This window comes from Schistocerca serialis, chromosome 2 (genome assembly GCF_023864345.2).
Source record: "Schistocerca serialis cubense isolate TAMUIC-IGC-003099 chromosome 2, iqSchSeri2.2, whole genome shotgun sequence".
Lineage (NCBI taxonomy): Eukaryota > Metazoa > Arthropoda > Insecta > Orthoptera > Acrididae > Schistocerca > Schistocerca serialis.
Window position 1 is genome coordinate 1,159,970,333 of NC_064639.1, and position 25,780 is coordinate 1,159,996,112.

Consider the following 25,780-nt stretch of genomic DNA (forward strand, 5'->3'; position numbering starts at 1 on the left):
CATTTCAAAAGCTTCTATTTTCTTTTTGTCTAAAACGTTTATCATCCATGTTTCACTTCCATACATGGCTACACTCCATACAAATATCCCCAGAAAAGAGTTCATAACACTTCAATCTGTATTCTGTGTTAACAAATCTAGCTTATTTGGAAATCCTCTTCTTGCCACTACCCATCTATCTTTTAGATCCTCTCTACTTCTGCCATCATAATTTATTTTGCTCTCCAAATAGTAAAATTCTTCTGCTACTTTAAGTGTCTTGTTTTCTAATATAATTCCCTCTGCATCACCTGATTTAATTCTACTAAATTCCATTGTTTTTATTTTTATTTTGTTGATATTCACCTTATATCCTCCTTTGAAGAAGCTGTCAATTCTATTCAACTTCCCTTCCAAGTCCTTTGTTGTCTCTGACAGAATTACAAAGTCACTGGCAAACCTCAAAGCTTTTATTTCTTTTCCCTTGACTGTCATTCCTACTCCTAATTTTTCTTTGGTTTTCTTTACTGTGTGCTCAATGTACAGATTGAATAACATTTGGGGCAGGCTATAACCCTGTCTCCCTCCTTCTCAACCACTCCTTCCCTTTCGCACCCCTCGACTCTTTTAGCTGCTATCAGTTTTGGTACAATTTGTAAGTAGCCTTTCACTCCCTGTATTTTACCCATGCTACCTTCAGAATTTCAAGAAAAGTATTCCAGTCAACATTGTCAAAAGATTTTTCCAAGTCTACAAATGCTATTAACAAAAGTTTGCCTTTCCTTAACGTATCTTCTAAGAGAAGTCATAGGGTCAGTATTGCCTCACATGTTCCTTCATTTCTCCAGAATCCAAACTGATCTACCCTGATAATGGCTTCTAGCAATTTTTCCATTCTTCTGTGAAGAATTTTTGTTAGTATTTTGCAACTGTGACTTATTAAACTGATAGTTCAGTAATATTCATATCTCTTACAACGTGCTTTCTTTGGAATTAGAATTACTACATTATTATTGAAGTCAGAGGGTATTTCACCTGTCTCATATATCTTGCGTACCATGTGAAACAGTTTTTGCATGGCTAGCTCCTCCAAAGGCTATCAGTAGTTTTGACAAAATGTCTTCTACTCCAGGGGCCTTGTTCCGTCTTACATCTTTCAGTGTTCTCTCAAATTCTTTTCACAATATTGTATCTCCCAACTCACTTCATTTACATTCTCTTCGCTTCCTACACTATTGCCTTCAAGTTCATCTGCCTTTTATAGATCCTTTATATACTCTTTCCACCTTTCAGCTTTCCCTTCTTTGTTTAGTTCTGGTTTTCATCTGAGTTCTTGATACTCATACGGTTGCTTCTCTTTTCCCTAGAGGCCTCTCTAATTTTCCTGTAGACAATATCTATCTTTCCCTGAGTCATATGTGCTTCTAAACCATAGCAGTAGTCATCTAGCCATTCCTGCCTAGCCATTTTGCAGTTCCTGACAATCTCATTTCTAAATGTTTGTATTCCATTTCATCTGCTTCATTTGCTGCATTTTTTTACATTTACTACTTTCATCAATTAGATTTAATATGTCTTCTGATATCCAAGGGTTTCTAGTACGATTTATCTTTTTACCTATTTGATCCTCTGCTGCCTTCACTATTTCATCTCTCAAAGTTTCCAGTTTGCCTTCTAATGTATTAATTTCCAATGTTCCGGCAATTGTTGTCTAATCCTGCCCCCCAAACTCTCAACAATCTTTGGTTCCCTCAACTTCAACAAGTCCAACCTCCTTAATTTCCTACCTTTTGCAGTTTCTTCAGATTTAATTTTCAGTTCATAACCAATAAAACATGGTCAGAGTCCACATCTGCCTCTGGAAATGCCTTACAATTTAAAAGCTACTTCTGAAAACTCTATCTTACCATTATATAATCAGTCTGCAGCCTTCTGGTATCTCCAGGTCTCTTTCATTTATACAGTCTTATTTCATCCAAATGTTAGTGATGATTAAATTATGTTCTGTGCAAAATTCTACCAGGCAGCTTCCTATTTCAATCTTTTCACCCAGTCAACATTGATCTACTATTTTCCAATTCTCTTCCTTTTCTTACTATAAATTTCCAGTCCTCCATCACAATTAAATGTCCCTTAACTGTCTGAATAATTTCTTTTATCTCATTACACAATTCGTCAATCTCTTCATCATCTGTGCAGCTAGTTGACATACAAACTTGTACTACTGTGGTGGGTGTGCGCTTCATGTCTATATTGGCTACGATAATGTTTTCATTATGCTGATAATAGTAGCTTAAACACATTCCTATTTTCTAAATCTTTATCAAACCTACTTCCATATAACCCCTTTTTTTATTTTGTATTTATAAATCTGTATTCACCTGATCAGAAGCCCTCTTTCTCCTATTACCAAACTTCTCTAATTTCCACTACATCTAATGTCAACCCATCTATTTCCTTTTTAAATTTTTTAATCGATTAAGGGATCTATTAATATACAGTCTTTAAGAAAGAAGTTGGGAGAATTGCAGTACTGGTTAGAAACTTCCACTTTACACTTAGTGTAAATGAGCACTGGCTATATTCATCAGAAATTGACCTCAATATTCCATTTGGTTACTCCTTAGCTAGTAGTTACTGCAGATCAACAATTGGACATGGGTGTGTTGCAATATATATTAAGAATGGACTAAATTTACAATACTTTACTATTGATGTCACAGACCTGTGTATAGACACCACCTTTGAGGCTGCAGTTGTACATATACCTAAACATAATATTATTGTTGCATCTGTATATTGCACACCATCTTCTAGTGAATATGAATTTATAGTAATTATATATAAACAAAGATGAGGTGACTTACCGAACGAAAGCGCTGGCAGGTCGATAGACACACAAGCAAACACAAACATACACACAAAATTCTAGCTTTCGCAACCAACGGTTGCCTCATCAGGAAAGAGGGAAGGAGAGGGAAAGATGAAAGGATGTGGGTTTTAAGGGAGAGGGTAAGGAGTCATTCCAATCCCGGGAACGGAAAGACTTACCTTAGTGGGAAAAAAGGACAGGTATACACTCGCACACACACACATATCCATCCACACATACAGACACAAGCAGACATATTTAAAGACAAAGACAATATATAATTTTTCCCACGTGGAATGTTTCCCTCTATTATATTGAATTTATAGTAAATTTAATAAACTGTTAGTTTTACTAACTTAAGCCTAAATATAAATACCAAAGAATCTTAATTTTTGGTGATATTAATATGGATATCAGGGTACAGAGTCATATCATATTGGAATTCTTGGATAACCTAAGAGCTTTTGATTGCTATTGTCTAAATGATAAGCCTACAAGATATAATACATGCTTAGACAATATAATAAGTAATATCCATGAAATTAATGTTGAAATTGGAGTAGTCAAGTTAGGCCTAGCTGACCATGATGGCCTATGGATTACAGTCCCAGTCAGCATTCCAGATGAACAACACAAAACTGTTAGACCTATGAATGAATGCAACATAAGAGAGTTTAGAACTAGATTAAGGTCAGTTAACCGGAATGACGTCTTATCCAAAGATATGTGTGTGAATAACACAAGCAAATTATTTATAGAGGAAATTGCAAGAATATTTGATGAGTGTTGTCCCAGATTAGTAAAAAAACAGAATAATAACCAAGTTCATAAACCACAGAGACTAAATAATTGGTTCACACCATACCTCAACAGCATCATGATTATGCTTCTTATGTTTAAGGACAGATCTCATAACAGCAGCAAGTACAAAGAGATGTACATTAGAATAAGAAAAATTTATAGAGCTGAAATAAGCTTGGTAAAACGTAGGGCAAATGATAACTATATTCTTAAATCCAGAAACAGCTGTAAAGCTGCCTGGGAAGTAATTAAAAGTGAAATAAATAGACCAACAGCTCAACTAGCTATACCCATAGCCCCAGGTATCTTAAACTCACACTTTATTAACTTCAGTTTACGACAAGATTTGTCTCCCCCCAAAGCCATGCTTGATGCTAAAACCCTTTTAGGTTTAATTAAGAAAATAAGAATGTAGTTCATAAATTCCGCTGGGCAACAGTAACTGAAAATTATGTTAGCAAAGCAATAGACAAACTAAGTGGTTCGAGAGCAGAGGACTTCTATGGTCTGTCAAACTTTGTCATAAAGAAGATATCAAGTGATCTTCTGTCCCCTCTAACCTCTCTCATTAACCATATATTACAGCAAGGGATTTTCCCCGACTGTTTGAAAATAGCAGTAACTATTCCCATATTTGAGAAAGGAGATAAATCAAATCCAAGTAACTATCGCCCTATCTCATTAATCCCAATAATATCTAAAATAATCGAAGACTGTGTTCACCAGCAAATGAATCACTATTTTGAGAGGAATAACTTGTTAAGTAACACACAGTATGGATTCAGGTCTAAACTATCCACAGTTAAAGCGGTTGAAAATATTGTTAATGATATATATATATGATGGCTTTAAAAACAAATTAATCTCTTGTGCTACTCTCCTAGACCTGAGTAAAGCATTTGACACTGTATTCGCTAGTACTTTTATCATGAAATTAAGACACTACGGCATGGAAGAGTACAATTTGTTAGTGTAAATGGGCAGCTGTCAAACCCACAAACAATAAAAAGAGGTGTGCCACAGAGCTCCGTACTTGGGCCCTTCCTGTTTGTAGTGTGTGTTAATGACATGACATGCTCTATGCAGGCGATACAACTTTTATCAATTCAGGACAGACTCTTGAATCTGTACGAGGAAAAAATAATATAATATTTGAAAAATCGGTTCATTGGTTTAGTGCAAACTCCATGTACATAAATGAAACAAAAACTGAGGAAATATTCTTTAATTTGAAGGTATCAAACAAAGAAAATAAGTCTGTTAAACTGTTAGGAATGATGATTGACCAGAAACTTAGCTGGGATAAACATATCACATAGTCTGTTCTAAACTTGCACGTGCTATGTTCCTACTTTATAAGCTTAGGAATAATGTCAGCCAAAACTTACTGCTGCATTCATATTTTGCTTATATCCATCCCCATCTTTCATATGGTATTCTGCTCTGGGGAAATTCTCCCAATTCAGTATCAATTTTTAGATGGCAAAAAAAAAAGCTCTTCGATGTATAGTGGGTTTATCTCCTAGGGATACATGCAGGGAACATTTAAAAAAAAACTTAACATCGTGACAGTTCCTTCTTTGTACATCTGTTATTGCTTATTACATCTAAAAGAAAACATAGCTCAATATCCCATTAAGTCATCTGTCCACACAATTGATCTCCCATACTATAGATTGTCCAGGATACATATTAGTTATAAATATGTAGGCCACGAACTGTTTAATACGCTCCCTAAAATTGTACAAACAGTATCTAAAAATAAATTTAAGACAACATTGGGTTAATGGCACAAAGGTAAAGCATTTTGCTCAGTTGATGAATATAAAGATTGTAATATGGCAGATTTGCTGTTTAAACATAGAGAAAGGTACCTCTGCCTGTAGTAGGACCTAAATTTGGAAAAACAATATCTAACATACAGGCATAGACCTATTTAGAGTGCTCTATATTTGTATCAATATCTTGGGATAATGACATAGTGTTATCAACATGTATATGATAATGACATAGTGTCATCGATATGAATACGTCACACTTAATATAAATTTGTATAATGTTTTCTATTTTATTGTGAAATTAACACTATATAAAATTCCAAATGTGTGCTATTGTACTACACTAACATTCATATGATTTACACTCCTGGAAATGGAAAAAAGAACACATTGACACCGGTGTGTCAGACCCACCATACTTGCTCCGCTGCGCAGCATTTGTGCACCGCCGCCGTCAGTGTCAGCCAGTTTGCCGTGGCATACGGAGCTCCATCGCAGTCTTTAACACTGGTAGCATGCCGCGACAGCGTGGACGTGAACCATATGTGCAGTTGACGGACTTTGAGCGAGGGCGTATAGTGGGCATGCAGGAGGCCGGGTGGACGTACCGCCGAATTGCTCAACACGTGGGGCGTGAGGTCTCCACAGTACATCGATGTTGTCGCCAGTGGTCGGCGGAAGGTGCACGTGCCCGTCGACCTGGGACCGGACCGCAGCGACGCACGGATGCACGCCAAGACGATAGGATCCTACGCAGTGCCGTAGGGGACCGCACCGCCACTTCCCAGCAAATTAGGGACACTGTTGCTCCTGGGGTATCGGCGAGGACCATTCGCAACCGTCTCCATGAAGCTGGGCTACGGTCCCGCACACCGTTAGGCCGTCTTCCGCTCACGCCCCAACATCGTGCAGCCCGCCTCCAGTGGTGTCGCGACAGGCGTGAGTGGAGGGACGAATGGAGACGTGTCGTCTTCAGCGATGAGAGTCGCTTCTGCCTTGGTGCCAATGATGGTCGTATGCGTGTTTGGCGCCGTGCAGGTGAGCGCCACAATCAGGACTGCATACGACCGAGGCACACAGGGCCAACACCCGGCATCATGGTGTGGGGAGCGATCTCCTACACTGGCCGTACACCACTGGTGATGGTCGAGGGGACACTGAATAGTGCACGGTACATCCAAACCGTCATCAAACCCACCTTTCTACCATTCCTAGACCGGCAAGGGAACTTACTGTTCCAACAAGACAATGCACATCCGCATGTATCCCGTGCCACCCAACGTGCTCTAGAAGGTGTAAGTCAACTACCCTGGCCAGCAAGATCTCCGGATCTGTCCCCCATTGAGCATGTTTGGGACTGGATGAAGCGTCGTCTCACGCGGTCTGCACGTCCAGCACGAACGCTGGTCCAACTGAGGCGCCAGGTGGAAATGGCATGGCAAGCCGTTCCACAGGACTACATCCAGCATCTCTACGATCGTCTCCATGGGAGAATAGCAGCCTGCATTGCTGCGAAAGGTGGATATACACTGTACTAGTGCCGACATTGTGCATGCTCTGTTGCCTGTGTCTATGTGCCTGTGGTTCTGTCAGTGTGAACATGTGATGTATCTGACCCCAGGAATGTGTCAATAAAGTTTCCCCTTCCTGGGACAATGAATTCACGGTGTTCTTATTTCAATTTCCAGGAGTGTATATATACATTGTTTTGAGAATATAACCATCTTTATACTGTAACTGAACTTATTGACGAAGCCCATTGTATAAGAAAATACAGAACGGCTAATAAAGATTCTTATTCTTATTCTTATATTCCACACTCTGACCTGTAGAATGCCAGTTTTGGTTCTCCCAATGACAAAATCCTCCTGAATAATCTCCACCAAGAGATCCAAATGGAGGACTATTTTACCTCCAGAACATTTTACCCAAGAGGATTCCATCATCATTCAACCATAAAGTATAGCTGGTATACTTTCCCCTTGCTTTCAGCTGTTTGTGTAGCAAGGCCATTTTGGTTGTGTTAAAAGGCCAGATCAGTTAGTCATCCAGACTCTTGCCCCTGCAACTACTGAAAAGGCTGCTGCCCCTCTTCAGGAACCACACGTTTGTCTGGCCTATCAACAGATACCCCTCTGCTGTGGTTGCACCTACAATACAGCTATCTGTATCACTGAGGCAAGCAAGCCATCCCACCAATGGCAAGTTCCATGGTTCCTTTGTAATGGAACATTACTAACTGCATATACTGACAGCAGCAATTCCTGTCCGGTTTGAAAACAGTTAGGGTATTTTATGATTGCTGTTACTATGCAGTTTTACATGACTGTGATGATACAGTAACAAATCAGAAAACTTGAGCCCCAGTGTGGACACGGGTGTGCTTGTTTCTGCCACTCTGTCATGTCCCCACTTTTGTCCATCTCAGTACTGATTTCATATAACTGACTGACACACACACACACACACACACACACACACACACACACACACACACATATCATTTCACTGCCATGACCTACGTCAGCAGTGAGGGTCACATTACTGCTGGTACCGGTTCTACACCACATACAGTGAACCAAATGCAACCAATGTGCTCTTATAATGGGTGACTAATGTTTTGTCCTGTGAGCTTGTGTTCAGATGGTTGCATGTCCCTGTTTGGCCACAGGGAAATGTGTACATTTATCTCTTATGTTATGAAGTACATCCTCCAGGATGAAGTACATGTGCTTTCCTACTGTCCTCCCTTCACTACCTGAATGGATGCCTCAGCCAGAACTCTTACCTAACTTAACTTTTGAAAGAATTGCCAAGCTACAGCTGCTCAGAGTCCCTGCAGATCCAAAACTTCTGTTGTTCTGCACCCTAGGTTTTGAACTGGGGAAGTGAACTTCTTGGGTAAATATGAAAGAGATGTTGTTTCTTGTTGTTCATTAAATTAGATATTATGTTGTGTTATATGAACAGGTCTGAAGTGGAACCAAGTCAAAAAGACATATGCGTTCATTTACTCCACAAAAAATGTTTTTATTGTTTTGTGAAAGAATAAGCCACACCTACCTCTTCCAGTGCACTCCATATTTGATGATCTGGAAATTCTTGAAAAGGATCTAGATTATATCGAATTGTTTCTGAGAACAACACAGGTTCCTGGGGAATAATTGAAATACGTTTCCTCAGATCATGCAGACCAATGGATTGTGTGTTTATATTATCAATGTAAATGGTGCCTTCCAGTTTTGCTAGTCGAAACAATGCTGCAATAAGGGAAGATTTTCCAGCACCAGTTCTGCCTACGATTCCCACCTGGAAAGAACATTTTAGATTTGTAGGGAAAAAAATTACTAAATACATTCTATATCATAAGCATTCTATATCATGGATTTACCTTATGTGCAGCCTGTATAGTAAAATTAAGTTCTCTTAAAACAGGTGGCTCCGTTGGAACATATAAAAGGCTTAAATTTTCAAAACGAATTTCACCTTTTTGAGGCCAGTGGACTGATGGCTTCTTTCCTGTAAAATGGACAAAATTTGTACAAGATAAACATAGAGGATGCTCTCCCTGCACCCCCGCAAATACAATACACACACAGTGTGTGTGTGTGTGTGTGTGTGTGTGTGTGTGTGTGTGAGAGAGAGAGAGAGAGAGGGGGGGGGGGGGAGGGAGGGAGGGAGGAAGAGATCTTGACAAACATGGGGTGAAAATTCTGCTTTTTTGATGATTATTCAAATTACTATATCTCATGTAATAATTGATAGTTTGCCACAACATTTCCTCAAAAATAGGCCTTGCACTGATCTTTCACTTCATACTGCATAGTGTAGGCATGTAGACAAATTGAGAAAAACAGCATGTGTAACATACAATTTGTTCCAATAATACAATGACTTTTTTTGTTAAAGGAAATAATTTTAGGTTATTGTTGCCTTGAAAAATGTCAAGGAGAAAGTTCTAGATGAAACTTCAAGTATTCTTTCAGGATGCACCATTCTACAGACAGTACTTCATGGAAAATGACTCGGTATTTTAGTGTGCCTGCCCTTTATTGTTTCTGTCACAAACTAACTATTTAAACCATCAGATGATCTCAGAAGTCTAGCTTAAACAAACAGTGTTGTATAAGTCAATACAATTTGAATACAACTGTGTCACATTATAACGAGCAGTATCCTCCAACTGTTGAAACTCAACTTAATCGATTGCACTGTGGGCTATGTGGTTATACATCACAACATGATATTGTTCAGTTTGTGTGACATATATTTTTAAAATATGTTACATATTATTTCTAGCAAATTATGTTTGCTAACCTCATTTAGGTAAAAATAACTTAATGTGACAACCTGGAAAATCATTATTTTAACTTGGAAAACCTGGGAAAAACCTTGAATTTTAAAACTAAGATTTGGTGATCACCCTGTATAAATATATTTATTAATTTCTGTAGAAAAATGGAATGATCGTATAGTTTGATGGTAAATTTGATGGTTCTTGTGTTGAAGGGAGGTAACACCATGAGCATTTCCAGATACATTAAAAAATAGGACAATAAATACACAGAATTAATCCCAGAAGTTTTGTATACATCAATGAAAAATGTGCCATTAGGAAGTCAGAGGTACTTCATTTGTTTTATGTGTGATTATGCAATGTTCCTTACATTTTATTTACTGAACAAAAAGGCTAAAATTGTCATAATATCGAAGAGGCAGAGCGAATTAGCAAAAACAAATGTGTTTAGCCAGGAAAATGTTTTAGTATGAAAACTGTCATGAAGTTGACAATGAAAATATCCAACGCCTTCTGAAATCTAAAGTCTATATGGGCAGTTGCAGTTAAAATTGCAGTGTATATTAATAATTTAATTGATCCAGGCAATCATAATGGAAAGGGACCTTATCAGTTGTTTCTGGAGAAGAATGTTCATTTGTTTCTGGGAAAGACCATCCATTTGTTTCTGGGGAAGAATGCTTGTCTGAATAGATTATATAACTTTTGGACCAAATGTTATGTACATGTTTCAAAAAGTGTTGTTGTAAACAGGATGCAAAGCAACTACAAAGATGATGCATCTGAGTTGAAACTTCCTGGGAAATACCTGTCACCGTTTATGCATGAGGGAAGTTGTTGTTGTTGTGGTTGTCAGTCCTGAGACTGGTTTGATGCAGCTCTCCATACTACTCTATCCTGTGCAAGATTCTTCATCTCCCAGTACCTACTGCAGCCTACATCCTTCTGAATCTGCTTAGTGTATTCATCTCTTGGTCTCCCTATACGATTTTTACCCTCCACGCTGCCCTCCAGTACTAAATTGGTGATCCCTTGATGCCTCAGAATATGCCCTACCAACTGATCCCTTCTTCTAGTCAAGTTGTGTCATACACTTCTCTTCTCCCCAATTCTATTCAATACCTCCTCATTAGTTACGTGATCTACCCATCTAATCTTCAGAATTCTTCTGTAGCACCACATTTCGAAAACTTCTATTCTCTTCTTGTCCAAAATATTTATCATCCATATATCACTTCCATACATGGACACACTGCATACAAATACTTTCAGAAACAACTTCCTGACATTAAATCAATACTCGATGTTAACAAATTTCTCTTCTTCAGAAACGCTTTCCTTCCCATTGCCAGTCTACATTTTATATCCTCTCTACTTCGACCATCATCAGTTATTTTGCTCCCCAAATAGCAAAACTCCTTTACTACTTTAAGTGTCTCATTTCCTAATCTAATTCGCTCAGCATCACCGGATTTAATTCGACTACATTCCATTATCCTCGTTTTGCTTTTGTTGATGTTCATCTTATACCCTCCTTTCGAGACACTGTCCATTCCGTTCAACTGCTCTTCCAAGTCCTTTGCTGTCTCTGACAGAATTACAGTGTCATCAGCGAACCTCAAAGTTTTTATTTCTTCTCCACGGTTTTTAATGCCTATCTGAACTTTTCTTTTGTTTCCTTTACTGCTTGCTCAATATACAGATTGAATAGCATAGGGGAGAGGCTACAACCCTGTCTCACTCCCTTCCCAACCACTGCTTTCCTTTCATGTCCGTCAACTCTTATAACTGCCATCTGCTTTCTGTACAAATTGTAAATAGCCTTTCTCTCCCTGTATTTTACCCCTGCCACCTTCAGAGTTTGAAAGACAGTATTCCAGTCAACATTGTCAAAAGCTTTCTCTAAGTCTACAAATGCTAGAAATGTAGGTTTGCCTTTCCTTAATCTCTCTTCTAAGATAAGTCGTAGGGTCAGTATTGCCACATGTGGTCCAACATTTCTACGGAATCCAAACTGATCTTCCCCGAGGTCGGCTTCTACCAGTTTTTCCATTCATCTGTAAAGAATCCGCGTTAGTATTTTGCAGCTGTGACTTATTAAACTGATAGTTCGGTAATTTTCACATCTGTCAACACCTGCTTTCTTTGGGATTGGAATTATTATATTCTTCTTGAAGTCTGAGAGTATTTCGCCTGTCTCATAAATCTTGCTCACCAGATGGTAGAGTTTTGGCAGGACTGGCTCTCCCAAGGCTCTCAGTAGTTCTAATGGAATGTTGTCTACTCCCGGGGCCTTGTTTCGACTTAGGTCTTTCAGTGCTCTGTCAAACTCTTCACGCAACATCATATCTCCCATTTCATCTTCATCTACATCTTCTTCCATTTCCATAATATTGTCCTCAAGAACATCACCCCTGTATAGACCCTCTATATACTCCTTCCACCTTTCTGCTTTTGCTTCTTTGCTTAGAACTGGGTTTCCATCTGAGCTCTTGATCTTCATGCAAGTGGTTCTCTTTTCTCCAAAGGTCTCTTTAATTTTCCTGTAGGCAGTATCTATCTTACCCCTAGTTATATATGCCTCTACATCCTTACATTTGTCCTCTAGCCATCCCTGCTTAGCCATTTTGCACTTCCTGTCGATCTCATTTTTGAGACGTTTGTATTCCATTTTGCCTGCTTCATTTACTGCATTTTTATATTTTCTCCTTTCATCAATTAAATTCATTATCTCTTCTGTTACCCAAGGGTTTCTACTAGCCCTCGTCTTTTTACCTACTTGATCCTCTGCTGCCTTCACTATTTCATCCCTCAAAGCTACCCATTCTTCTTCTACTGTATTTCTTTCCCCCATTCCTGTCAATTGTTCCCTTACGCTCTCCCTGAAACTCTGTACGACCCCTGGTATAGTCAGTTTATCCAGGTCCCATCTCCTTAAATTCCCACCTTTTTGCAGTTTCTTCAGTTTTAATCTACAGTTCATAACCAATAGATTGTGGTCGGAGTCCACATCTGCACCTGGAAATGTCTTGCAATTTAAAACCTGGTTCCTAAATCTCTGTCTTACCATTATATAATATATCTAAAAACAAAGATGATGTGACTTACCAAACGAAGCGCTGGCAGGTCGATAGACACACAAACTAACACACACAAACACACAAAATTCAAGCTTTCACAACAAACTGTTGCCTCATCAGGAAAGGGGGAAGGAGAGGGAAAGACGAAAGGATGTGGGTTTTAAGGGAGAGGGTAAGGGGGAAAAAAGGACGGGTATACACTCGCACACACACACATATCCATCCACACATATACCAAATTATAAATTACATAATCTATCTGAAACCTTCTAGTATCTCCAGGGTTCTCTCATGTATACAACCTTCTTTCATGCTTCTTGAACCAACTGTTAGCTATGATTAAGTTATGCTCTGCGCAAAATTCTACCAGGTGGCTTCCTCTTTCATTTCTTAGCCCCAATCCATATTCACGTACTATGTTTCCTTCTCTCCCTTTTCCTACTCTTTAATTCCAGTCACCCATGAGTATTTAATTTTCGTCTCCCTTCACTACCTGAATAATTTATTTTATCTCATCATACATATCATCAATTGCTTCGTCATCTGCAGAGATAGTTGGCATATAAACTTGTACTATTGTAGTAGGTGTGGGCTTGTTGTCTCTCTTGGCCACAATAGCGCATTCACTATGCTGTTGGTAGTAGCTTACCCGCACTCCTATTTTTTTATTCATTATTAAACCTACTCCTGCATTACCCCTATTTGATTTTGTATTTATAACCCTGTATTCACCTGACCAGAAGTCTTGTTCTTCCTGCCACCGAATTTCACTAATTCCCACTATATCTAACTTCAACCTATCCATCTCCCTTTTTAAATTTTCTAACCTACCTGCCCGATTAAGGGATCTGACATTCCACGCTCCGACCCGTAGAACGCCAGTTTTCTTTCTCCTGTAACGACTTCCTCTTGAGTAGTCCCCACCTGGAGATCCGAATGGGGGACTATTTTACCTCCGGAATATTTTACCCAAGAGGATGCCATCATCATTTAACATACAGTAAAGCTGAGGGAAGTATGCCTGTATAAAATCTAGACACTTTCATGGTTGATGCTCTGAGTATGTATGAAGCTGCAAGTGAGTATCACTGAATATGAACCAAAAATTTCTTCATTGTAAGTAACCTGCATCAGAGTCTCATGAAGAGTATAGGTTCAGCTTCAAAAATAGGGACAAAATTTTACTGAATGTATGGTAGCAGAAGTAGATAATGCAAAAAACTGTTCTGCAGCAACCAAGTCAAAAGACTAGAGTAATTGTAAACCAGCAACAAAAGAAGGAATGGAGGAGAAGTTTACATGGTCTCTGACAGAATTACCACATAATGGAAGACAGGTTCTGATTATTGTATTTCATGTCAAATGAGGTGCTGATGGGGAAATTTATTACTATAATGCCCAATTATTTATTCAGGGTTATGGTGAATGTGAATATATTGATTAACATGAAACATTCAGTCCAGTCATTCAGTACAACACAGTGAGACGGTGTTGAGTATTGTAGCTGATAAATGTTAGAAACCTACAACAAAGTTCAAGGTAAGGTTAACATTATTAAATGGTCTTAATAAGAAATAGCTGGAAGAATTTCATAATGGCACCAGCAGAGTATGAGAACTCTAAAAAGACAAATAATATAAAAAATATTGAAATCATCAGTTTAAATTATGGTGCCTGATTCTACATTAATCAAAAGCAGGGTAGGACTGTGTTCATGCTATCACATTTATGCTAAAGATAAGCATATGGTCATGTTTCGTGTTAACAATGGACTATCTACTGGAATCATAAAAGGGTTTCATCAATGGATTTTTAAGCAGATTAAAGCTAAAATATTTGAACATTTTTTGAAATCTACTGATCAAACATGATGAAGGTGCACGCATTCCTCTACTCCTTTCAGCCATCTGTCTCTCGATCTTCCCCTTGGTCTCTTTCCTTTCAGTTTCATCTCATGTATCCTCCTGGGTATCCTCTTCTCCTCCATTCTCTTAACGTGTCCATGCCATCTCAACCTTGATTTCTCTATCTCCTCCTGTAATGGTTCCACCTTCATTAACTCTCTGATCCTCTCATTTCTTCACCTGTCTATCTTTGTCACTCCAATACTGTTTCTCAAGAATTTCATCTCACTAGCTTGTACTTTGTTTTTCTCTCTTCCTTTCATAACCCAGGTTTCTGATGCATATGTCAGGATTGGGACATAGTATGAATGGTATATAACCTTTTTATTGATTTGGGGTACATCCTTGCTCCATATAAGGCTTCTGGCACTCTTATGAAATGCTTCTACATTTCTCCCTCGCTCGTTTATTTCTCTGTTGTTTTTTTCCATCTTCCTGTATTAGGCTTCCTAGGTACTTGAAACTCTCCACTCTCCTCAATTGTTCCCCACCAATTGTTAATCCTGTTGTTCTTCTCTCCTTCTTTCGTGTTGTGATAATCATCTCAATCTTACTTATACTAAATTTCATCCCATATCCTTGTACTGCTCGTTCCCATACGTCCAACTGCTCTTGTACTTCCTCCTCCTTATTCCCTCAAATCATCAAATCATCTGCAAACACCATAGCTTTCATCTTCCTTTCACCAATTACTTGTGCTACTGTACTCATTATATTGTCAATCACTACAATGAAGAGTAATGTTGAAAGTACACTTCCCTGCCTCAAGCCATTCCTCTGTTCAATCCAAGCTGCTCTCTCTTCTCCCACTTTCACACAGCTCGCACTTCCATGGTACATTTCCCTTATCCTCCAAATAATCTGTTTTGCTACTCCTCTGTTCTCCAGGGCTTTCCACACTTTGCTTCTATGCTTCTACGTACACTATCATATGCTTTTTCAATGTCCAGGAAGGTCATTAGTAGATCTATTCTATTTCATAGTGCTGTTCCTACAGTTGTCTTACAGCAAAAAGTCAATCCACTGTGGACCTTCCTGTTATGAAGGCATGTTGTTCTTCTCTCATTCCTCCTCCTAATTTTGCCTGAATTCGTGCTTTCGAAATTTTCTCAAAAATCTCTGCACAATGACTCATCAATGTTATCCCCCAATAGTTCTTGCACTCTTTTCTATTTCCCTTCTTAAAGATTGGAACAATTATTCCCATCTTCTAGTCTTCTGGGATCATCTTCTGTCTCTACACAATTTTCATTACTTGATATAGCCACTGTATCCTCCTGCTACTCTCACCACCTCTACACTTAGCTCATCCAGACCTGGTGACATCCCTCCCTTCATCTTGCCCAATGCCTCTTCCACTTCTCCCCATTTAAGGTCTTTTTATGTTTGCTGTTCCTCCTCTTTTTTCTCATCTGCTTGTTCCTCCTCATCCAGGTCTCCATTCAGGTTCAGGAATTCTTCAAAATACTCCTTCCACATATTCTTGAGTTCCTCCTAATTCTCTACATTTTGTCCACTTTTGTTCACCATTCGAGCATAATCTGTCATACCGTTCTTCCTCTCACTTTTAATCATCCAATACAACACATTTTTTAAACATTCACTATCCTACTCCATCATTCTGGTCCACTGTTCCATCCACTTTCTTCTTTCCTCATCACCACTCTTTTTGCTTCTTTCTTGCTTGCCTGATACTCTTCTCTTGTCTCTACTGTTCTCTTCTGGAACCATACCCTAAAGGATCTATTCTTCTTCTGTACTATATCCTTTGTTTTATCATTCCACCAGGGTTTTCTTTCCATCTCTTTTTGTTGCTTGTCCTCCCACATGCTTCCGCGGCACTTACTAATGTTTCCTTAACTCTACCCCATTCCTCTTCTACCATTTTTGGTTCATCGTTTGGGATGCTTTCTTTAAGTCTTGACTGTACCAGGTAATCTTGTGGCTCTCTTTTTTCCTGAACCAAGAGTTCCCAACCAGCAAGCCATTCCTTTGACAGAACTCCAATAGTCTTCCACCTTCCTCATTTCGCAGCCCCAACCCTCTGGTCGAAGCATACTTTTGCAGCCTTGTCTTTCTCTTCCAACATGTGTGTTTAAATCTCCCACTACTATCATATTCTTCCTTCTCATCTGCTTCTGCATTTCCTCTTGAAACTCTTGCTTCTCCTCAGAAGTGCAACCCCCCGGCGACACATACACTTGTATTACCTCTATGGTCGTCCCCTTGAGTGATATTTTGGTCTTCATCATCCTATCAATTATCTCTTTACTCTCTCTTTTAATCCATCTCTTACTACTATTCTGACTCCATTTCTCCTTCCCTCCTCATTTCCACTCCAGTACAGTCGGTAGCCTTTCCTCAGTTCTCTCCTTCCTTCTCCTTTCCATCTAGTTTCAGCTAACCCTAATAGGTCTAACTTCCTTCTTTCCATCATGTCTACCATCTCCTCCACCTTTCCAGTCAATGTTTGTATGTTTAATGTTCCAAATCTTAGTACCAATGTGTTTGTTTATTAGATGAGGTGTCACATCACAGTGAATGCACCACTTGCCATAGTCCAGTTCATTTACATTTACAGAAAAATTATTGCATGTCATCATTCAATCTTCCTTCTCAACACTCATTTTATTGATGGCCCTTTTTCTTACATTTAGAACAAACCAAACCTTTTTTACATCTTTTTGACAAGTGACCTACTTTGCCGCAAAAGTGTTTTCTATGTTCAATCCTTTTGTAATCAGACATTTTTGTTATATCTCCTTTGGTTGAAGTTTGATTGTTGCTGTTTATTAACCTTCATTTTTGACATCATTGCTGTACCAGTATCTTCAACATCATGATCTGTTATTCTCAGTTCATAATTTAAACACTGTTTTTGTAACTTATTCCATGTTTTCTCTCCAGCATGTAAATTGCGCCATGTAATATAAATATAATTGAACTCTTTGGGCAAAATTTGCAAGAATAATGCACAAAGGTCACCATCATCAGTTGGCTTGTCTAACAAATAAGGCTGAGTTTGTATTTCATCAAATTTGTCTAGATGGCCTTGTATACCACTGGACACTTTTCATATACTATTATGAAATCTGTGGCTAAGCAAATCAATGTTTTTGGCTGAGTGAGCATTGTAAATGTTGTGTAGCTTATCTCAAATCTCTTTGGCAGTCTTGCATTCCAAAACACGAAATAAAATCTTGATGTTAACTGCAGAATTTTCAATTTCCTTGCTTTCGCGTTGGATTGGTTCATTTAGGAAGATCAGTTTTGTAGTTTTGTGCACTTCTTTCTTAATTAGCTCGCCACTTATGATGCCAAAGATTTTATAACAGCCTAAAATAGTTTGCATTATGATTCACCAGGCTCCCCCATTTTTGTCACCATAGAATTTTTCAATTTACTGTCTTTCTTCAGCAACTGTCTCATCTTATGCATTTCTATAATGTTGAGTTATCATCAACATTGCCTACAACTCTCACACTTCATGAAAATATGGCCAACCACGCATGTCTGATACTGTATTGATAAAACATTAAATGGCATTTAACTGTTGTTTCCATAAGTACAAACATACCACAAAACGACAAAGTGCAGAAATTCACACAAAGAGTCAGCACTTTGATAAGATGAAATGAAATGATCGTATGGCATTGTTGGCCGGGAGGCCCCATGTGGGGAAGTTCGGCCGCTGTATTGCAAGTCCTCTTTAGTTGACGCCACTTCGGTGACTTGCGAGTCAATAATGATGAAATGATGATGAAAGACACACAACACCCAGTCATCACGAGGTAGAGAAAATCCCTGATCCCGCCGGGAATCAAACCTGGGATCCCGTGCGCAAGAAGCGAGAATGCTACCGCAAGACCACGAGCTGCGGACTTTGATAAGATAATTGACATTCATGCCCTTGTAACATGTGAGTTGAACAATATCCCACATCAGGATTTCTGTAATAGTTCCACAGGCCTGTATGAGGATTCTTTGTGTTGTACTCAAGTGGGGGGTTACTTGTAGAACACTGGATGCATTAAAGCTGACATCTTAATGGTTCTCTATTTTTTACTAATCCACACTCAAAAAATTTTGTACTGGTGAGATATGTCAACTAAAGCTTGCTACCGTGAAGCCGTGCAATATAGGATGTACCTAGCAGTTGCAACATGTCAGGACATTTATTGTGCTATAAAGTATGGATCACAATTTCTGGAAAAAGCAAAAAAAATATTACTGTTCAATGGTTAAAGGTATCTTAGAACACATCAAAGTTACATTATAACTTGCATTTAAGTACAGAGCTGCTGTATTGTAAAGAGAACTGGAAGATGTTTTTGATACTGGTTATGCCAGTGAACCAACTTGCTGCCCCGTAAACAAACTTCTACTCAGGCAGAGTAGTGGAGCAAGTAAGTTACACAAGCATATGGAAAGTTTTTGTGTCCTTACAAAAATTAAAACTAAGTTTGTAGTTGCCAGTGAAGCTGTAGAAGGTGTCATATTGTTTATGCATCTATTCAGTGAAATGGTGTAGTTGAAAGATGTACACATTCCTCAAGTGTGTGATCCAAGCTTAATATATCTGACCAGTAATTGTGAGTTCCATGAATATGCAAAGCATATGGAGATACACTTCACCTTTGTGCAGGAGCCAGTTTTTCAGACAAAGTCCATCTTCTAAAATAGAAAACACACACACATTCAGAAGCACAACTCACACATACAGGGCCACTGCCTCTGGTTGCTGGAGCCCATGTCCCAAGACAGAGGCCATATATATGTGAGTTGTGATTGTGTGAGTGTGTGTGTTTTCTATTCCAGAAGAACAACTTTGTTGACCAAAAGTTAATATTTTAACCATCTTTTTCATTGTGCCTGTCTGTGACTCGATACTTTCCCTACACGGTGAGTAGCTATCCATATTGTTGTTATTCCATAGTTCAGTCATTAACATGAGTGACATAAAGTGGAATTGTTTATGGGGAATGTTTGTATAAGCCAACATATTATTACAAAGCAGTGTATTAGTTAACCATTAACTATGAACAATAAATTTATGGACGTTAAAAGCTGTAGGCTATTGTTAGAACTAGTGGTTCAGGAATTCTGAACCCTGTCAGTATTAGCTACGGCATGCTGCCATTACAGAGTAGGATAGTTATCTTACAGTATAGAGAGTAATGATTTATACATTTTCAGAATGTCTTGCTGTTATCATTTTATTACTTTCTGTATAGTTTTTTCCCTAAGAATTTCTGACAAAAACTGATTTTAAATGTGCAGGGTCACATCATGTGGCACTTTGTGAGGTGTTGACACTTATCACCCGCGTGCCATAGACGTGTGGACTCTGAATTAAAGTCCTCATCAGTACAAACACTAGCCAATGTGAATTTAGTGGTTTTTATCTAATACCTGGTTCTGACTCAAATGAAGGTTCCTTTTCTATGTTGTTATATTGAAGAACTCTTTCAACAGATGTCATTTGACTAACAACTTCTGTCATCTGTCTAATGCCATACTGGACCATTCCAGTAAGAATAAGTGAATGGGCAATAGCAAGTCCAACATAACCACTCAAAGCACCTGCAAAGAATATACAATCTTATTATTAAAAGCAACACTAACATTTTTTACATTGAGATACATAGTAGATATCATAAGACACAAATGATAGCAGTAACAAATCCAAATATTCATGCAGTAGAGATAATATCCAGTTCACATTTAAGCTCATGAATAAACAATTTTAACATTTTATAGCAAGAACTCCACAAACAGCTGTATCTTGAACTAATTTTATTAAGGCACTACCAGTATCCTGGCTTATAGCCACAGCATCAGACGCATATCTAAACAACAAGAAATAAACAGTGATAGTGACTGAGTGCATATACATCAAAGTAATACCTAATTATGAGAATAGATAAAAACACAAGTGTACTTTTAAAAATTAAAACATGGTAAACAACATGGCAGAGACTATAGAATGGCCAATCTTCATAGTTAAAACTGTAATGTTTGTAGATTAGATAGTCAATGAATATAAAGTTGGGCAGTGGAAAACATCCTATGCCATATAACAAGGGTCTGCCTATAACCAAAGAGCAAAAGTGAGACGCTGAACTTGAGGTAAGAACCAGAAGGCTTACTAGCAAGTCAGCACAGCACAGAGCCATACGGGTGAACCAAAGCAACCATTGGCCGCACAGAATGCGTGGAGTGAGGCGGTGAAGCAAAGTGTAAGGTGCGTGAGTCACTAGCCCAAAGAGTGCCACCATGACATGGGATGGGACAAACCAAAATGTCATCCCCTAACTCTAAACATACTACGGAAGTTGTGGCTTCATTACATCAGTTTTGACAAAATGACGATGACACAGCAAGCAGATACCATGTATGTAATGTCTAGAGGACAGACCCAGATGCAAGAGCAGACTACATTAGACACAAAGTGGTGGCACAATCAAATACACAGGAAGGAAAAGAAGTTGCAAAACCAAAAAATGCGTAAAGGTAAACAAGGGAGATAAACAAACTGTAATAAACCAGGTTAAAGGAACCACTAGGCTCTTGCAAGACAGTCAAAATTCAATAAAATGCCCCCATGCTGTAGGTCGATCTGGTTATTCAGCACGAGTTGTGGATACAATTACATGCCACGCATATCTCCACCTCTTCTAAGACATTAAGTATGTGCTCCTTTTCTTTCCTATGTAAAGTTCTTTATTTTTAGGCATAATGACCACAGTGTGTCCATACTTTGAAAGTGGGCATCCAAGACAGACCCTGAACTTCTAAAATTTTCATGCTCTCTGAACCTCACATTGAACCCATGGCCAGTCTACCCCATGTAACACTTAAGGCAATTGTCACACTGGATACAATAAACCCCTGTGTCATGATATTTTTGACAAAGCGTCTTCTCTCATTGTCTCCCTCTTTTGTCCAGTTTGCCAGGGATAAAGAAAACCAGTCTTCTACTTTATACTTTTTGCCCTGAGATGTTTACAAAATATTTCTAAAATTTTACCATAATACAGAATCCCATGGCAGCCTATGTATCCTTTCTCCTACTCATCTTCCCTCCATACTGTATCACCCTCTCCCAGTCCCTATCCAACACCAAACCTGTATTTTTAGTGGAGTATAATACTGGTCACTGAATTTCTGTCATATCAATTGACCTGGGAAATATGAAGGATGTCATGAAATTCTTTATCAAAGGCTTCATGCAGCAAGGTGACATTATGAAGTCTGCTTAGGATGGACTGGAAGCTGATGCCCTTCTCACTATGCTGTACAGTGAACTCGATGCTTTTGTGGACTCTATTCACATTTCTGACAAACTCACAGTAATTGTCCTTGGTGCCATAGTAGTATGCCACCCACATATCTACACCATTACACGAAATGGCAAATATTTACTTGACGAAGTTCAATGATGTCACAACCTCTTGTTCTACATATGGAAATGTACATAAGTAGAAGAAAAAGGTAATTTAGCTTGGGAGTGCTTGAAGAAAAAGCAAGACATGGAGGAATAATAAAGTGTCAAAGATAAATCTGACTCTGGAATTATCATCTAATTGGACAAAATGTGTCATGTTGAGAAAACATCATGAGAGACTTCCATGAAATGGCTCGAGTACAGTCAGTTGAAAATATGACTGATGGTGCACCGCGTCACTTGACTTTTCAACAGGGATGGTCCATAACTGCAGATCACATATCACTCAGCAATAATAAAGAATGGCAAGTCACCGGTATGAGAAATGTCATTGTCAACAAAGGAGATAATGGCAAGTGGTGTGAGGGACATCTTGAAATCATTCTGTACATACTAGCTACCAAAAAGAATTTCTTTAATTTCAGAGCATGTGCTTCAAAGAACATCACTGCCTTTTTTTTCTTGAGAAAAAACAATCTTAACAAATGGACAGACAGACAGTTGGATAACAAATCACAAAACCAATTTTTTTGTGTGATATAATTGCAAATTAACAATTTTCAGACTTGTGATCCTGGATCAATGGGAAGTACCTTACAGGTTTTGAAAAGTGAGTTTGTATCAACATATGTGATATAAATGGCCATGTATTCTAACTGCATTGACTTGACATTTTTTTAAATTTACATTTTCTTTCCTGAGAAAAAAGATTTTTAACAGTCAGACAGAAAGAGAGACTGATGGACAGGTGGACAACATAGTGATTCTATAATGATTTTGTTTTTACTGTTTGAGGTAGGGAACCCAAAAATAAATGAATAGAGGAAAATGTTCAGCATGTAGCCACGTTTACAAATTAACTTGTGATGAGAATGTAAAATGACATGTTCCACATCATTGTGATTTATCATGCAAATGATCCATGGAACATGAAACTAACGTAATCCAATCAACAGGGCTATGAGATCATTCTGCCATTCATACACCAGCGGGGTACAAAGTTGATTTCAGTAATTTTTGAGAACATTTCTCGTGGAGAAACAGAGGTCTTGCTAAAAGTAGTTTAAAAGTGGATTACAAGCACTTTCAACTGTAATCCATTTTTAAAGTTGATTTCATCCAGTATCATGTTCCTAACAGCTTCAAGGATGCAGTTTCCAGTTCCAACTTGAAACACTGGGAGAAAGTTGATTACAGAGGAACTAGAGCCTCACAAGGAGAACAGAATTTTGAAGATCATTCCTGAAACCTGCAGCCAGCAAGTTATTGACTCATATTGGACTTTTACTGTCTTGTCTGACACAAAAATCAAACACTTGGTACAAAGCACAGCTTTTGTGCAAGAGGCTTCAAACAAGATTTATGGCATCAACTCTCATACAATGAGACCTTCTTGCCAAGTGACCTTGAAGGAGAAACCTACATGGAAATACTTGAAGGGCTGGTGATTGACACAAATAATTTTTCTTTTGGAGTTTAATTTTGAAATGAATGACGCTGACCTGTTTTTATTCCATGGCACAATGGCAAAGTTGTTATGTTACCAGTATTTGTAGATGGTGAGCTTATCTGATCAAAGTTTAGGAAAGCAGTTCATAAAGTTTTTGTGGGAGCGGAAGTTGAATGAGACTGTGCAAGAAGGAAAATGTGAATACATCAACTTGCTTACATAAGAAGAACAATTCAAAATTTTAGAAAGGGTGATTCAATTGGTTTTAGTGCTGCAGCTGATCCTTGTGTGCATTTATTATCCATTGAAAAAGAATCTGAGGTTGAGAAAGTACTGTACTATAATGCAGTCAGATCAATTATGTATTTTTTCTGTTATCTCATGACCACATACTTAATCTGGAGTGACCAGCATGAGCAGGTTTTTAATGAAGCACATCGACATCTTGTAAAATAATTTTCCAATATTTTATTGAAACTAAAGATTATATTATAGAACACACCAACGATATGCCATTTAATTGATATAAAAACGTTATTTCTCTCTGCAAATCTTCAACTACCTCATAAACTGTACTGATCTGTACAAATCTAATAACACAGGTGGGCAACCCACTTAGCCTCTAAGTAGCTTAATGAAATATATCAAGTGATCATCTATAGTTAAACAAGTGGTCGACTGACATAGATATTTTATTGATCAACTGCTAATCAGGGACTTCTATAGTAATTGCACCCTTTGAATGATAACTGCTGATTTAATGATGCTTTGTACACAATGCCTATTTATATATGTTACGTAGAACTGTTTTTTATGAAACTGTGTAAAACACAGTAACTAATCTCCAATAATATAAAAAACACTATATGAACTTTTTACCCTGTCATAGCAGTGAGAGAGGTGATACTCCTACATGGCACACCCAAGTGGTGGAAAGGCTCTCAAATACCAAACAAAACTTAGCCAAAAAACATATAGAGGCACATCCTGATCTCAAGAATCAAGTTGTAATTTTGTGATCCTGTCCCCTCCCCCCTCCCCCTTATACTTGTAAAATTGGTATAATGGAACAAATGCTACAAACACAACTACCCCAGGTCCCAGACACATGTCCAGTTGTTCCTGATCATCAGAAGATTCTGTGAGATTGGGAACATCATGTGGAGAAGAATCAGAGTTTCTCAAAATCTCTTCACTCCAAGATAAAGGACTTTTTAGGCACTATTAATATCAGCACCCTGCTGAAAACTAACAGACTTAAACAGCTGACCAACACTCCAGGAAAATTCGCCATTCAAATCCTAGCAATCCATGAAACACATTTCCAAGATGAAAATCATTTTGAATCAGTAGACTTCAGGATATTTAAATGTACCCAACCATAACAATCAAAGGCAAGTTATCAATACCTGGGACTGCCTTTGCAGTAATGGAAATGATTTTAGATTCAGTTGCCAACTTTACATCCCCAAATAGTAGAATTTAGTTGCTACAGGGAAGTCAATCACCAAAGCATTTTCCTTAATAAATGCTCATGCTCCTACTTAGATTAGATTAGATTAATTATCCATTCCATAGATCAATAAAAGAGGGTGATAACAAGAAAGAACCTCAGAAAGTAGAAAATGTTTGGGAATCACTAGATGAAACTACAAGCAAGATCCCCAAACACTGTGTGAAAATCTCATTAAGGGATTTTAATGCACGGGATGGCATGGAGAAGAAATTCAGGTCATTACTAGGATTTCATCCAGTGCATTGGCAGACAAATATGAATGGAGAACATGTAATAATCTTCTGTACATTATTTGTGCTGCATCTTATGTCTGCAAAGCTTATGAGACCCCTACACAAAAAGAAAACCTGGTGGTCACCTAATCTATTATTAGGAGAATTCCAGCTTGTCATGTGGCGATTTGTACAAAGAATACACATTAAATTCAAAATGTCAGAGTATGGAAGAGAGCGGTTGATTCAGATCACTGCTTAACACAAAACAAAATTAATTTCAAACCAAACAGAGCTAGATCAAAAGGAACGAACTTCAAGAGTTGGTACAGACTGCCTGATGAAAAATGCCGAGAAAACTTTACGGTCCCACTAATATTAATGGCATATAGATTAGATGAAAAATTATGAACCTATACACAGCACTAGATACATTCACTGTTG

The 25,780-nt window shown here is 38.2% G+C and overlaps 1 protein-coding gene across 2 annotated transcripts in view; it reads right to left on the reverse strand.

The window, feature by feature from the left end:
• The window catches only part of LOC126458620 (ATP-binding cassette sub-family C member 4-like), a 312,931-nt gene that overhangs the window by 22,644 nt on the left and 264,507 nt on the right, over positions 1-25,780 (reverse strand). For both annotated transcript variants that reach the window (XM_050095787.1, XM_050095786.1), the window contains exons 19-21: positions 20,124-20,294; positions 8,822-8,949; positions 8,494-8,739 (exon numbers count right to left, since the gene is read on the reverse strand). In XM_050095787.1, the coding sequence (XP_049951744.1) occupies positions 8,494-8,739; positions 8,822-8,949; positions 20,124-20,294 (545 nt within the window). The remainder of the gene's footprint in view (positions 1-8,493; positions 8,740-8,821; positions 8,950-20,123; positions 20,295-25,780) is intronic.